Source organism: Galendromus occidentalis, unplaced genomic scaffold (genome assembly GCF_000255335.2).
Source record: "Galendromus occidentalis unplaced genomic scaffold, Mocc_1.1 scf7180000075629, whole genome shotgun sequence".
Classification (NCBI taxonomy): Eukaryota; Metazoa; Arthropoda; class Arachnida; order Mesostigmata; family Phytoseiidae; genus Galendromus; species Galendromus occidentalis.
The window spans coordinates 397727-414111 of NW_003803619.1; the positions used below are offsets into that span (position 1 = coordinate 397727).

At 50.4% G+C, this 16385-nt stretch overlaps 1 protein-coding gene across 1 annotated transcript; it reads left to right on the plus strand.

Annotated features, from left to right (window-relative positions):
- Nucleotides 1–2394: 2394 nt before the first annotated feature.
- Nucleotides 2395–14250, plus strand: htt (huntingtin). Its single transcript, XM_029112402.1, is given in 37 exon segments — nucleotides 2395–2483; nucleotides 2557–2637; nucleotides 3033–3153; nucleotides 3298–3437; nucleotides 3534–3716; nucleotides 3836–3994; nucleotides 4119–4173; nucleotides 4294–4453; nucleotides 4561–4691; nucleotides 4914–5120; nucleotides 5211–5297; nucleotides 5411–5512; nucleotides 5628–5801; nucleotides 5885–6049; nucleotides 6171–6387; nucleotides 6735–6880; nucleotides 6984–7163; nucleotides 7242–7415; nucleotides 7503–7711; nucleotides 7869–8044; nucleotides 8047–8436; nucleotides 8511–8716; nucleotides 8900–9009; nucleotides 9090–9187; nucleotides 9329–10814; nucleotides 10924–11239; nucleotides 11354–11503; nucleotides 11615–11755; nucleotides 11829–11945; nucleotides 12142–12348; nucleotides 12483–12676; nucleotides 12783–12939; nucleotides 13056–13232; nucleotides 13342–13464; nucleotides 13544–13671; nucleotides 13769–13933; nucleotides 14013–14250. Coding segments are annotated over 37 exon segments (7359 nt in total).
- The last annotated feature ends 2135 nt before the right edge of the window (nucleotides 14251–16385 follow it).

The following is a 16385-nucleotide window of genomic DNA, read 5'->3' on the forward strand; positions in this document are numbered from 1 at the left end:
GACAAAAATTTTCATATTGCCCGTCGCCGGCCGAGCTCGAAGACACTCGTCTCGTCAGACGACATTCAATTTGAATCTACCTGTCTGGACCAGGGATCATCGCGTAGCAAGAGATTTTCAGAGCTTCGAGTCGTATCTACGGATAGCGCCGACCTGCTGCTCGTGTCCTCAGCAGTGCTTGCGAAATCGTTCGCTCTTCTGGTCGTGGTCCTAGTCAGGTTCAGAGCCGACGGTCCGAAGAAGAGAAAGATGTGGGCAGATCTGCTGGGTTAGGTCCACATAGCTCTCTCCCTCCCGTCTCGGATTTGCATTTTCTTGCGGCATTGGAGGAGGCCCAAAGACAGTAGCACCTGTGCACCAGATTGGAACAGAATCAGCAGTACAGCTCCGAGCCTCTCGAGGCTCTCTCGCATTTTGTTTTTTAGAGGAGCACTGCGCCTCAGCTCGAATTCTCCTCAGGTGGGAATGGTTCTTTGGGTCAATGCAGGTTCATGAACCAGGCAGCACCCGAAACTGGGTTTCACAAGTGAGTCGCTGGGTCAGCAAGGCTCAACCGTTGGGATTTCTCGAGCGAACGGTGCGTCGAGCTCGATATGTACATATGTAATCGATCCCATGATGAGAGCGAGATATTTTTCCAGGTTCCGAGGGACTCGGATTCTTCGCGGAACTCTGGCCGAAACGAGTCGCGATCCGGTATTTTTCCGCGCTTTTCCCTGAGGGACGGAGAAGATTTTTGTCCCGCGAAGAAACAAGCCACACCGGCATTTATCGAGATTCAAAGGAAGATTCACGTACACGATTGTGCATTGGATACTTTCTCGGTCACTTGTCCGCTGTATGCAATCAATTATGGATTCCGATCCGAAGATCACGTTTTGTTATGTTCGAGATCTGCGTCTCGACTCCGTGCTTTATGCAGCGAGCGCATGGGACGAATGAATGACATTTTGTATTTTCTGCAACAAAAACCTCGCGGCCCAGTCAGAAAAGTTTCGAATGTCGTCTCGATTCAAGATCTTCATTGGCGGTGTACCAGTGTGTGTACACAAACGATGAACCAAGCTGTCATTGTATTTTCTGACTTGAAATTAATACATCTTTCTCTGCTTGAGCTCTGAAGTTTCGACTATCTCTCACTGAGATCTCTTCTGACGGCCGAGCGATCGGCTGCTGGCGAATCGCCTGCTTAGCCATGGCCGCTTTGTGCTCGATTGCTGGCTCTGTCTGTCCTCGAGTTTGTAAAATGGCCCCCCGATCCCTGATGACGGAGGGAGCTTTTGCATGCATGAATATACTCCTCGAGTAAGTGCGATATGGTCTTGCTCCTAGTCATATGCATGAGTTCGGATAGATATTCATGAGAGGAGGAAGACTTCGGCTCCCGCTCATCGCACTGCACGCGGATGGCTAAGCGGTCTGAGACCTTTTCCCGAGCCGAGCTGCATTGCCCCACCGACGCGACGCGTTCCTATGCGGGAGCTTGTGGCTTCGAGTCTGTCAGTGTACATGGTTTCCATCTTCTGTTGAGAAATTGCTGAAGTACCCGTCCGAGGCCGCTCTGGTAGTACTTTTCTTCAATAATTGTCCTGAAAAAAAACAGAAAACCTGGCTCCCGAGGCTCGCGACCGCGTCGAATCGGGGGAACTCGCGGGATGACGACTCCTAGAATTCCGAGAGAAATCCATCCGGAGAGAAATGCGCTCCCGATAAGCCGTCCGAATGAAGGAATTAGAGAAGGCCCGACTCGCTCTCCGGTGCGGCCAGCCGGTAGCACGGGGCAGCGTTGTTTCGCTGATCATGAGCACCAACCCTGGGACTCTGCGCCACCGCATGGAGGATAGGGGCGGCGACCGGTCGGTTCTGACGATTTTATGGGCACTCCCGGCTCCATTCGAAATTGGCGCCAAAACTCAGGTCTGTTTTCATAGTGCGCCAGCTGATCGCTGAATGAACAGTTCAGAGTCGTGTTCTGTCCACCTGTGAAGTTCTACCGAGGAACTATAGGGTACAGACCGGAGCCCCGCTTACAGCCGGTCGGAACGAGCTAATGACAGTATCCTTAAACAAGCTCATCTTAGCGTTTGACTGTCGCTGTCAATGCATCTTTATTGAAGCTACTTCACGTCGAACCGGTACGAGACATAAACAGCTGGCTGTCAAGCGAGGGCGAATGAACATTGACGGAAAAGCGGTGTCCAGGTCCGCTGAGAAATAGTTCCCAGGGCAGCCTTTCGCCTTTTCGGGTTACCCGGCGCAATCACGATCTTCCTTTGCGAAATAAGATTCTCAAATTCCAATGCAAATTTTCCCGGAACCGTCGATTCGAATTCTGGATTTTCCTCCTGCAGTCCGGCGAAAGCAGAGATCGGGTTATAGTTGCCGGACGCAATCATGATGTCCTCGAAGTCTCTCAGTATGGAGCGCCTCCTGAAGAGCATCGACGTTATCAGAGCCACCACCCGGATTCCGGAGAGGTAAGTGTTCGATTCGCATCCGATTCATTCTTGGACTGAGCTATCAACTAGGCGACTCGACACCAATTTTCTTCCCCAGTGGCCTACCGGAACCGGGGAAAGTTGAACTCACCACACATTGCTGCTGTTTGGCTGACTCGATCGCCACCGATCAGACAAAGTAAGCCCCCGCGACTCCCTCGAAATCAGGCGGATCGTCCTGTGTGCTAATGATCGCGAGACAGGCGAATATTTCTGCATCGTATCATGAACCCTCGGAGATAGATTCTATGGGACTAATTTTAAGAGATGGCAAAGTTCTGGTGGTGTGTTTTTTGTAAAATATGATTTCTCCTAACCGTGTCAAATAATTAAACAGCTTTAGTTTTTGGTGAGTATCTCGATTACAATTATTGGACTCTTTCTCGGAACTGTGTCTCTCTGCGTGATCGGCGTCCTCGGTTGTATCGTGAACTGCTTCGAGTCCCCGTCCTTGCTTATGATTCAGGATTTCTGATGATGACGAGAACCGATGGGTGCTCCCGGGAAATAATTAATTCTCGCTCTCAATCACAGGGGTCTGACGGATTTCGGGAAACTCTTGAGCTCATGCTTCGAAAGTTTTTTCATCCTGGCGGCGCACTCGAATGCCGACGTGAGACTGGTGGCTTCAGAGTGCCTATCGATTACCATTCAGGTGAAAATCTCTCTCTTATGTTTGCTTGAGTTTTTACGCTGAGGAAGCGGTACACTGGAGCTACAGCCGCGAAATGTGCGCTCTGCGCCGATTCCACCTGAAGCTTTGGATCGGAACTGATAGCCCCCGTTTCCTTCTCGGCAGCGTCTCCTGGAGAGTCATCTGTCTAGGATTCAAGCGGAGCTCTACAAAGAAATCAAGAGGAATGACCATCCGCGGAGGATGTCCTTAGCCCTTGCGAAGTTCGCGGAACTGGCTCCATTGATCAAACACGCAAAGAGGCGGTGCGTTGCCTTGTCCGACTGAACCTGAGAAACATCTTCAGCGAGATTCTTCTGCTTTCGATAATCACCACCTGTCAACCTCCTCATACATTCCAGGCCTTACTGTGTCAATCTTGTGCCTTGTATCTTGAAAATCCTACAACGAAACGACGAAGAGTCTTTGCAAGAGTCACTTGCGGACGCTCTAGACAAAATCCTGCCCGTACTCGGTCCGTACACCAGCCACGAAGATGTCACTCAGCTCACAACCTCTTGCACGACCCTGCTCACATCTTCCAGGTAGGAATTCAGCAATCGGGATATTGGACTGAATGAATGGACTCTCTTAAGAATTCTCCATAACAAAGCGCAGCCGCGTGAAGCTCTGTCTCAAAAGACAAATCTCTACCCGATTCCAGTCAATTGTCTATGGTCCGGGTCGCGTCGCGAATCCTCGTGTGCTTAGCTTGTCAGTGCCGCAAAAGTCTCAACAATTGTGAATATCTGAGTTCTACGCTCGTATCGCACATCCATAGGAACGACATAGAAACCCTGCCTGCGGCCCTTGTTTGTTTACGGTGAGGCTACGGCATTCATGCCGCTGATTCGATACTCCCCGTAACTACCTCGTGAGAGGGCTAATGTTCTCAAACGTCGTCAATGCACTCGTCGGGGCTTTTAACATATATTCGGTTCATGCAGGTATCTGACCAAAGAGTATGAATCTGTCGGAATGGAATCGGCTGAAATCGAAGAGGTAACTTGAAGAGTTGCAGGTGCATCGCATTTCTCAGGAACTGACGTACTCGTCGGACATATACCCCCTTCATCAGTCATACCTCTTCCAATTGAATTCGATCGGATTCTCTCCTGCTAGGCGTTTTATTCCGTTTTGCACTGCGCAACCATCCTCGACGAGTCGTCCACCTCACTTTGTTCCTCGGCACTCGAATGTATTCGCGAGATGCTCCGGAGGTGCCCGAAACTTTTGGAGAAGTCAAGCGGTCAGGTGACCATTATAACGTCGAACAGCGTTGGTGAGCTCGACAGGATATTGAGATCTACATTTTCGGCCTTCTCGAGCGTTAATCAGAGCGGCGGAGACCTCCAACAAAATCAAACCGTTACCCTGTCACCGTTACAGATTCTAAAGTTTGCAATTGCAAAGAACAGTGCCCATTAGTGACCCTGAAAGAGGAGATGAATTCTCGACCAATTTCGCATTTCGTCGTCGCTCTACTCCGTAGGAAGTACCTCCAGAATGCCGATCAGAAGGTCAGTCACCAAAGCTTATCCGTGATTCGTGCGTCCATCCACGCTCCATATGGAGCAAATTGGCTAATTTTAATTACCGCCTGTCCGGGTGCCCTATCGATCGCGTCTCGCCATATACATGAATATGCTTCCGAGTCAAGATTCATTCCCGATCTCACGCCCGCGAGGAAGACCTGTAATGGAAAAAACAGTCCCGTTGGTGCCAATGGTCTATGATTACAGGTTAGCCTGAGAAGCTTGTCCTTGACTTGCATATCGCGATGCCTCGAAGGTGAGGCATCTGTCCTCTCGGATCTTGAGGAGGTCGTCGATTCAGCCCTGGCAGAGAGCTCAGAAGACTCCCAGCTGATAGCAAACGCTCTGCACTTGGGGGCAATCGCTGCCAAGATTTGGCTGGAGCGAGGTGGGTACTCGTACCATCAATCCTCAGTCAAGACTGATGAGTCACGAGAGACCGCGGCCTCTCTGAACACCGTCGCATTTTGACGTCGAATTACGTTTTTTAAAGACAACATCGAGGCTGTCAAGCGAGTCGTTTCGGCGATCGTGATCAGGCTTCAAGACAAAGATCCGCTCTGTCAGAAGGGAGCCCTGGAGGCTTTGAAGGTAAAACCGCTCAGCTTCTCCAATCTTGGCCGATCGTCGAAAGCCTTTTTCACGTATGAGCACAGGAGTAAGGTAAACTCGTCTGGGGTCTCTAATATTTATTTTTTCCGAAGGTTTTCCTCGAAAGATATCTGAAAATTGCGAGCGATGATGAGGTGGTCAACCTAGTCAATGCTTTGTATCGGATGCGGACCTCTACATATTTTCTAGTCCGAGTAAGCATTCCAAAGCTCGTTTTAATATCTCGCTGACATGTGAGTCGCGGAGCTGAGAATGCAATGAATAATCCCTCGGGAAATCTCCCACGAACCGGATGAATGTTCCCCACAGGTGACGCTCTGCGAAGTGATATCCGACGTGCCCTTCGCCTATTTGCGAAATTCAAAGGTCATGCAGAAGCGCCTTGTGAGTGCCGTTCTCATGTCTGAGGAGTTCCTTGGTTCAGAAGACCAGCGAGTGAGATTAGCAGCCGCAAAAGCCATACGGATATGCGTGACAACGATGGTGAGCTTGTCAGGTTCCATTAAGCCGCTGCTGTTCCCGTTTATATCTCCAGTAGCGAGCATGATCGAGTACCTATCTTCTAGAACAATTCATCCTCTCGAGCAACTTTATGCCTCGCCCAAATTTCGAAAGGCGAGCACCACGTTCAAAATGTAGCCGCTCGGAAAAGGCTCCAGCAACAAAATCTCAGCTTCGTGCTTAGCAAACTGCGTTCCAGTTTGATGTTGGCCGAGGATAAGCACTACATGGTAAGTAGTACTCGGACACCAGGCTGAAGCACTACGTATGAAAGTACATGAAAGTATTATAATACAATACATAATTAGATGGGGCTGATTCAAGTGCTCTTGATTTGATCCTCCTCCGTAGGATGGATTACTGTCGACTCTGAACTGCCTTTTCGAGACTTTTCCGCCGACGGAATTCGATTACAATCTCGGAGTAGGTTTCGTAGGTCACCTTGATCATCTCATGACCTGCTCAACGTACATGCACGACACCGGCGTCCATTCCTTAATATTGTCTATTAGTTGTAAACTCATCGTTGCGCAAGGAACAGAAGTGGCTCGACTGAATAACAATGGCTGTGGTAAGTGAGCACCATCCTTGAATAGAAACGCAGAGCCATGGTACACTAACAAAGCCTTTTATGGGTGACCGCTTAGAATGGGACCACCGAATAATTTTTCACATGAATAGCTTCCCAGCATGATCATTTTGGGGGCCAAGTATTACTCACGGAGTGGGAGAAGAAACCGATTTTGCACGAATCTAATTTCGTGTTCTAAGAGAAAGATTGGTGAGACGAAAAGATCTGCTGAGGGTCCGATTTCGGGATAGTTGGACGTCGATGGGTACGAGGGAGGCGCTGAACTGCAGTCAGGCAGTAAGTTGCCGAGACGAGGAATGATTTCCAGCAAGTTCCGTTTTCAGCGAGCATGGCAACCGAATTATGGCCAATTCTGGCCGGGGCGGACACGTTGAAGGCAGAACTCGAGCTGTGCCTCGAGCACACGCTGCGTGTAATTGGTTTCTTTGCGGACGCAGCTCAAAAACCGATCAATATGACACAGAGATGGGTGAGTTTCCGGATTTGTATTTTTCTTCTCATGTTCATGAACTTGCGGGGAGATATTTCCGCACAGCGACTCTGGGAATGACCTGTCTCGTATCCGATCTCAGATTCCGAAGTCAAATGACAAACCCTTGATTCCAAACCTGGAGAGAGAAGATAGCGATCTCTTGAGAGTCAAAGAGGCTGAGACAGCTGACCCATTCTTCCTGTCGAGGGAAATGCTTTACGCGAAACTGCAGGAAGGCATTGCGACAGCAATTACAGCAGCGGTGCTGAACGTAAGTCTCGTCGACGCGGAAATTTTCGATGGAATCCGCACAAAATGAACTAAGCAGCGATTTCGCGGAGCTCCCCCTCAATTGCAGACTTCATCGACGACGCCATCGTTCCCGCTTCTCCAATCGTGTCTGACGGCGGTCGATTCTCTTTTGACTCTCTGCCTTCTACCGGATTTTACTCCGCACATTCAACCCTTAGTGAGCAACATGCATGGTCTGTTCCCGTTTGCACCGGCCGCCATCGTCAAGACGACCACCGAAGTGAGAACCGAATTAGTCGAGATCGACTATTGTTCCCAATGAAACTCATAATCCCAGCTTGGAGATTCACCATTCTCTCCCGTCCAGGTTCTGAGAACTTTGTTTGCAACTAACTTCGCTGGCATACATTCCCGGACGGAACTGAGTCCGCATTCACCTTCCCAAACCGAAGTCTTCATGAGTGAGGCGCGAGACCTCTATACAGTGCTCATCGACGAGCCGTATTTACAGTTTGCCAAGCAGGTCAATTGCCAATCGGCGCCAATCCAGTCAAATTATCCGATGGGCTACAAATGGTGAGTTGGAACGTCCGACTTGCTTGCATGCTCCTGATCTACATACATGGTATTTACATACAGGTGGTGCAGCGCTCTAACGAAGGTGAGGGGCTCTTAAAGGGCTCTCTTAGGTAAGGAAAAATCGAACTAATCACCCTCAACACTTTGAATCAAGGTATGAGTCTGCCCACATTTTACCGAAAACCGTGCGCCAAGCTGCCAATGTCAAATCAGCGCTAGCTCCTCATATCAGGGTGTTTGAGCCGGTCGTGCAGCAAGCTCTGAAGTACTACATTCTCTTGGCGTCGCCGGATCTCCAAGAAGCGGTGCTCCGGATGCTCATCGAGCTCGTCAAGGTGCTAAACATTCTTCACTCAGTCAACTGAAAACTCTGCGGCCGCCTTCTAGACTTCATGCGTAACCAATCGAGTGCTTGCAGGGTCGAATCAACTATACGCTGCTGGACGCAGATCAGAAATTCCTGAAGTACATCGTGGAGCAATTTGAGTTTTTCGACGAGGGAATGTTGTCCCCAGCTCACAGTGGTCAGCAGATATTACCGAAACTTATGGAATTCCTCCTGCTGTTAGCCAAAGAAAAGTATTCGTCGAGACTCGTAGTCTCCGTGTCGAAGATATTTGAGATCTGCGAACGTTTGCTCGCACCGGGCTCGCCTCTCAGCGGTAGCGGGCTCTCGTTCGTCGAACCCCTCGTGAAGGATATTTTCTCCGGCTCCGTCGAAGGTGAGCTCTTCGTTCCTCGGACCATCGCTCCGCTATCCGAAGAGGAGAGGAATAAGTCTGGGTGGGAATTACAGATGCGGAAAATAGCCGGGAAGCCGTCCTCCGGCTCGTCGAGAGACACTCGAGCTCTGTCGCGTGTCTCCGTCTTCTGACCGAGATAATCAGAGGATACGAGATGGCCGAGGATCGTTGGCGCAAAATTTCTCGGGATGTGGCCGATATGGTCCTCATCAAGTACTCAAAAGGGGAAATCCCTATCAACGACGTCAGCGAGCATAAGGTTCGTCTGCGGAGCCAGTGTACCTGGGTCCGAGCTCGGACAACCCGCTACCCGGGTCACTGGCTCGATGAGACCACGAACTACGCGATCTCCGATCGTGATATTCCCCGTTATCGGTATTAGGTGCGAGATTTTGTCTTCTAAGGGAGCTCGATGTCCGGAACACTCGATGATTGCTTTCAGGTCTTGGAAGAGCTTTTTTGTGCGATGCCGTCCAGCGTGTTCCGTCCGATTGACATCATCCTGAAGGCGCTTTTTGTCACTGCGAAGAACAGTGATGTCAGCGGAACGAGGTGGGCTCAGATCTCCTCTCCCGAAATCGCCCAGGACATGGCTCAGAATCGCGATCTGACTCCACCTCCACTTTCCACAGTTATCTGTCGTTGCTCATCCTAGTTCTTAGGATCGTTCTGACTCACTCCGAAGAAGATATCGTCCTTGATCGGCTCCAAGACTTCCGAGAAGACCTGGGTGAGAGATTGCTGAACACTTTTCACCAGGCCCGTCAGAGGCCAGTCGTTGCACCGCGATCGGTTTACTCGAAGTTATACTACCTCAGAGTGGACGATGGTTGCCAATCCAACTGGTTCAATCGAGAGCTCCTCCTTCCAGATTTTCCCGTCGACACGGAGATGACGCTCAAGAAAAGTGATCTGCTTGGCGTCGAACAGAAACTTGCCGATTATCTGGTTTGCGTTCTCCTGCACACAGTGAGCTTATCGCTGACCGAGACAAATGTAGTGAACTTCTCGACGTTGCTTCTGTCGGAGCTCACTTTCATACTACAATCCGGCAAATTTCCAAAGTTGTGTAATGCCCTCTTTGCGGTTCTCGTTGAGAACACGGCTCTGATCGAGGAATACAGTCGGAAACTGCTCCCAGCACTAATCGACAGGGCCTATCTCGTCAGTCAATGGTGTCACCTCTTGATGTTGACCAATCAAACAGGAGGGATCCATTCTTGGTGGGAGCAGCTCATCACCTCCAGAGGGCGTAATTTGCTATCAGATCTCTTTTCGGAAACAGCCATGGTTCTACTTTCGGACTTCTTTGACGACAATATCGATCAATCGGAAGCTGAGCTGAAGGAATTCATCGGGACAAACGCTCAGTCTCTGGTCGAATTGAGTCGCGAACCTCCGGTGCAACAGCTCGTAGCATCGGTTCATCGTCGTGAAGAACTGAGCGGCTTCTTCAACGAGCAATGCTGCCAACCTCTTCTTAGCTCAAGAATTTCGAATGTCCATAATTTCCTGAATTCCGTATCCAAGAGCGACCCCACTGGTCAGGGACCGATCGTCAGCTTCCTTTTCGACGAAACATTCCCACTGCTGCCAAGCAACACTCGCCAAGCGGTTCTAGATATTTTCGAGCAAAACTTCCGCCGGCATCTCCAGCAGGAGCTGTGGGATCGACTCACTGTGCTGGTGTTGACGGCGTCTGTGAGCGAGCTCCGGAGGCTCAGTCTGGATCTAGCCAGTCCCGAAGCTGTCGGCGAATACTTCTCGCGTGGCCTCAACTCGACGGAAGATGACGAGGAGTTCTTCTTGAAATACATTTGCGACACCGAGGATCCGCTTGAGATTTGTGAAATCCTCCAGAAACTGAGCGAGAATCTGGTCGATACCGAAAAACCGGTGGACAAGATATTTGCAGGCAGCTCTGATTTCCGGAAGCTCCAGCTGGCCGCAGTGGCCCTCGAGCATGCGCCTGTCACGGTGTGTTTCTTCAGAAAGGGTGTTTCTCTTCTCATGAAAGACATCCCTAACGATGAACTACCGATGTATGCCCGGGCTTTCGTCGCGTATTTGAAAAGGGCCAAACCTCAGCAAAAAATTGAGCTCCACGAACGTTCCAAAGAACTTTGTTCCGCCCTGATGGACCTTGCGAGCAAACTCGTCTCCGATGGGTGTGGGAGGATGTCACTCTTGCAGCGAACGCTAACATGTCTGGCGGAGGTTATGGAAGAAGCCGAAATTCAGAAGTATCTCGAAGCTCAGTGCATACTGTCTATGAGCAGCATCCTGCACAAATATATCACGCACTTCACACCGATTGAAGAAGTCTTCGTCGGGAAGGACAGCGAACACTCTGCGAGGTGAGACACCCGTATAAATCGTTCGTCTATGCCCATAATCATTTCCCCTTCGCCTTTCATCCGTCACAAGCGCATATTGCTGGATCGTGGACGAGTTATTCCCTTGCAGCATCGTTTGTTCTCTGCTATTGAACTGGTGCGAATCGCCCACCGACATTCCTCTGTCGAAGGACATCTTGAAGTTGGTCAAGCTCGTGGCCACGTCGTGCGTCAACGACTTCGTTCTACCACCCCACTCCACGCTCGAGGATTGGCCTCGACAACCTGTGGCTTGTGAGCTTTACTTGGACGTTCAGCTCTTAAAACAGTATATGTTCCGATGTAACTTTATCGGTTGGTCAACACGCACGCAGTTCGAGGAAATCTACGTCACTCTGCTGGGTGTCGTGAACACTATAACGGAGGACTGCTGTAACGATGCCGAGGTGAATCGCAAGAGCGCGGCGCCCATATCGATCTTCGATGGAATCATGAGCTCCGTTAACGGCTATTGGAGCCGAAAATTAATTCCATTCTGACAGCCCATACTTGTGCTGCAGGCAGTCCATGAGATGCGCGCCGTGAGACGCTATGGCTTGAAAGCCATCACTTCGTTGATACTGCAATGCCTCAGAGCTCCAGTTCCTTCAAAAACTCGGCGTTATGTACACACGGGCCGGTGTACGCACGAGTTTATCCATCTGATGGCGGTGAGCTCCTAAAATGCAGAAAGTTCACCGGAGGAAAATCGAATCCCAGAACTCCCGCTCATAGCGGCAAGAAAAGTCTCAGTCCTACGGTATCGCTCGGATCGGTTGCAGATGAATGACACCGACCCGAATTCATTCGACGTGAACTTGGAACGCGTTACGTGGCCTCCTGGGAAATACGGACTCGGCCAGCTTAGCTCTCAGCTGAAGAAAGCCTCTTCCCCGACAAAAGCGCACGAAGGAGAGGCGAAGGTATGTCGGGGAATCCCCGCCTTTCCCGAGCGATACCTGGAGCTGATTGAGTGCAACTCTTTTCATTCCCCAGGACGCAGCGAGAAGCAATAATTGGCAAATCGCTATGAAGGTTCTCGACCTCGGTCTGACGTCATGTTTACATCTGATTCTCGACATCACAGACCAATGGCTCAAAAACGATCTCTGTGTGAGTATGTTTCCTCTGGTGAACCGTCGCTCCCCTCGTGATTACCTGGCTTCGCTTCGGCCATGGTCTGAAGCGTGGCTCCCCTAACCGTCGACGTCCCGGCCGGCCTTGCCTCGATCGGAGGCATTCCTCTGATTGGATGGGAATGCGAGTTCCAACCGCTCTCGGACCTAACCCCAATTTCCATGGATCACAGGATTACCAGCTGCGAATTGCCATTTACCGATGTCTGCTGCAGCTCAGCGATTTACTGACCCAAGAACAATTGGCGAAAATTGATTTGGAATGCTTCCGCTTCGGCGATTACCTCTTCAAAGACGATAGCGTCCTGATCCCGGTATTTCTCATGATGATGGCCAAGGTTTATTCCACCCCATCCAGCTCAGCATCCGATGTAGGTTCCGTAGTGGCGCTCCAGCGAGGATTTGTCCCTTCATCCAATTGCCATTCATTTCTTCACCAAAAGAGATCCGGTATCTCAATTCATCGATGGAAAATGTCACAATTCGAGCTATAGGCGATCACTGGCTTCCACAGACGCAACGATTCAATTTATTGACAAACTTGGAACGGGTCATGGAATACATCACGAAGCACGAACGGTACTCCTTCAAACAATACGGATTCATGTGCGCTGTGCTGTCGGTTTTCCGGCATCTACCGCCGATACGAGTCGAGACGTCAAAGCTCATCATCGATACAGTGCTTGCCACCGTCCGTCTCAATGTGGGGTAGGGTAAATCATAAGTTCCGAATCCTGACAGGCCCGGGAGCATTGTGGAGAGGGAGCCGATCGAGAGTCAACGAAGTCTTAATAATGATTTTTCCCCATCGCAGGACCGTGTGCGAGCCCACACTGATCCTGACTCGTGCTGCCGCTTTCTATCTCGTCGAGTCGGCTCGGAGAGAACACGACCGGGATGTCTTATTGAGTGCGTGCATAGAAACGCATCTCAAGGATACCCGGAATCTCATCATAACTAGTCAACACGGCGTGAGTACACCAACCATGATGATGTTTCAAAAAAGCTCACGTGATATTCTTGCGTAGCCGAGTAGGCAAACCTTGGATACTTTGCCCGACATCTCGATTCTGCCCATCCGTTCCAGATCCGCCATCTGCTCCGGAGTCGCGGATTGGAACAATGGATTAGAACGAGTTTGTTCAAGAACTTCGAAGTATCAATAAAGAAGGGATCCCGAGCAGTCAATGTCGAGCAAGTCGAGAATCTCCATCTGATCGTCAGCCTGGATCTACGCGACCAGCACGAGAAACGAGCCCGTATGGTATGCCTCTCGATTTTATTTCTGACAGCGGAAAGAACTCGCTTGGCACGTCCCATGGCGTCGGGCCGTCCATCTAATCGAATTAAATGAATATATACTCCTCTCCCAGGGTTACGATGCCGCTACTTTATCAGCTCCAGCCATCGACAGCGAGGCCTTGGCCTTACTCCTTGAGAAATCGATGATGCTTTTCGATTTCGTGAGGTCGTCCCAGAGTTACCCACTCGGCAAAGTGAGCGATCATGGCGTTCCGTAGCGGATTCTCCCTTGATGTGTATAATTAACAATTTCTGGATGAAATGATTTTCCAGATATACTGTCGAACTCTCTGCTCGGTTTATGAGCAATTGCCATTCTCCGAGGGCATCAGCAAAGTGATGAGTGAGCTGCTTTCGAACGCGCAGCCATATCCCGAACTGCTCATGATTACACTTAATAGGTGGGCGAATGTTTTCCTTCTCCCGGAGAGCTGGCAACGAGCATCGAACAATTTCGCAGATAGATTTCAGGCATCGTAACATAATTTCTCCTTCAAGGTTGTACTCGTCGATGATCGAGACCAAATGTCAACTGCACCTGGTCGAGGATTGGCTCCTCTTATCGCTACACAACCTCACGCAGAGGTGTTCATCCAGTGTTGCCCGATGGAACTTGCTCTGCTGCCTACTTTCTGCACTCGAGGACCCTATGCTCCGGTCGCTGTGAGTAGGGATCGCTCAATTTCTCTGATCCTCGCTGCGGACGAGGGATTTTTTCATAAGACTTTTCAAACATCCACAGAATGTGCACCGTGGTTCACCGGTACCATCTGGATCAGACAGAGGACTGCAATGAAGCTCTCCTGATGCAGGCTGCTTCAAGCCTAGCCCGTCAGTTAGCGAAAAGCTCGAAGAAGGACCAGTTGCTCGGAGTGCTCGCGTCGGGATCGAGTCCTCCGTTTGTCCGAGGCATATACACTCATCTCTGCAGTCAAGCGCAAACAAAGACAATGCATTCCAAAGGGGAGGGGACCCAATGAAGTTTCCCTTGCTCACCATTTTTTGTTACTGAATTGCATCGAGTGCAATATTCCAAGAGGACCTTGTTGTATGTTCCTATGTCAGCAAGATGAGCCTCGAATCATTATCCGGAACGACGATTTTGTGAGCGTGTTTACAAATAATGAATTCCGCAAATAAGCCGCGGGAAAAATTCCAGTATTTTTTGCTTCTTCTCATTGGGTGGCAGGGCAAGGCAAATTCTCGGAGGGAGAGAGGAGCCGGGGCTTGGGCAGCAAACCCGAACTCTTGTTCTGCATCCGATATACATTCGTGGATGTTTCGATGGAGGCGGCGACTGGAATTGAATCCTGGTTTTCTCCGTTCATTAAGACTCGACATCGCTCCGAGCCGCGGAGACGAGTGGCTCCAATTGATGCATTGGATAATAATCAGTCTCCCCAATTTCCCCTCCAACAATGCTCCGATACGTTCATTCATCTGGAATCGAAACAGCGATGAACGCGGAATGCGCGGATTGTTTTCGCAGACGTGCATCTCGAATGAAATGAGCTTTTTGTGATCGGTCCGTCCTGTGTCCGACTTCGGCGCTCGAACCATGTCGTTGCCTCGGTTCCGATCCATCGGGCGACATGGTCAAGTATTGTGCGCCGTTCGAAGTCTCGCTTTTGAGGTTTTTCGTGCGAGGCACAGGCACAATCAAAGCTTACGGCAGCCTCTCGCTCGCTTATTTCGCCATTCGCAGGTCTCGACTCTTGTCTGTTTGCTGGCTGATTTTTCTGATCGATATCAATATCGCACTCCGAGCTTGATTAAAAACGCGGACGAGTCAGTTCCCTGTCCTGATGCGTGAAGCAAAAGCCAATAAGTATTGAGATCCGTTCCAATTAGATTTCCTCATCACAATAGTCCTATTCGACTCAAGGTCTTTCGGGGCAACTCCCCGGAAACGTCCTGGCGATACGAATCCGGGAGTTTGACTGACAGACAAGCCGATGCCGAGTTCTTGTTGCCGATGGCTTTTATGTAGCAACGGAAGTAGACCTCGGATGCTAGTCACAGGGACGCGGGTCGACATTCTGCAACCCGATGAAAAATAGCCGCCACGCATTCAGATGCACGCAGAGAGAGTCTGAACATGGATCGAAGCAAAGAAATGACCGCAGAGTACCTCAGCTCCTAAAGTTTCTTGCTCGATGATCTCCATTCTCCTTCGATCCTCGTACGGCGACAAGCCTAGAACGAAGTGTGCTCATGCATACACGATGAACGATGCGCTGAAAAATTGTTCACGGGGACTTGTTCTCCATCGTTGGTGAAAGCAAGTCACTCGGCAGCTTCGAGGGGCGAGGAAAGCGCCCAAAGACTCGCCGAATCGGCGGCATCCTGAGGCCGGCGCTCCCAACGGTCAGCTGGTGTCTTCCGACGTCGCTAGACGAGCTCATTGCGGAACACTGCGGCGTCAGGGAGGGGTCGCGTTAGGCATGCGATGGAAAAAAATCAACGACAATTGTTCCCCCCACACAGCCTTGACCTCTTCGTGAAATTGTTCCGAAAGAAGCTATTTCCATCCTTCCGCCCCGCATCGAACGGCGACAAAGGGAGAGCTCCTGGCAAGTGCATACAAGGGGAAGGGGAGGGGGGAATGCAGGACTCAAGCCAGATTACGAAATTCATATTGACGCCCGTACGGGTAGGTCTAGTAAAATACCCTCTCGCTCCTATTAAACTCCAGCGACTCGCTTGCTGCTCGCCTTGAAAGGGGTCCGAAGTTTGCGACATCCTTGCATAGATCCGATGTCCGTTTCGCCGATACCAGCAGTGAGAACGAGAGGTCTCCGGCCAGGGTTGGAGATACGGTTAAAAAAACACTAGAATTCTCCTCAACAACCTCGAGACACAGAGTCCGTCCAAGAGAAGAATTCCAGCGCTTCATAAGGGATCAGCACGCTCCCCCGAAGTATTTCCGGAGCCGAGCTTCTGAGTTTCGTTGATTCGAGACGGGCAAACTTTGTAGACAGCGAGCTCCTAGCCAACGCTCGAGTGCTCATGGAAACTACGGAACCGAGGGCCATTCCGCAGGACAAAGTTCACTCCGGAGGCACTCAGGAATTCGGCTCGAATGAACGCTTTTTCACAATCATTAGGAAGAATG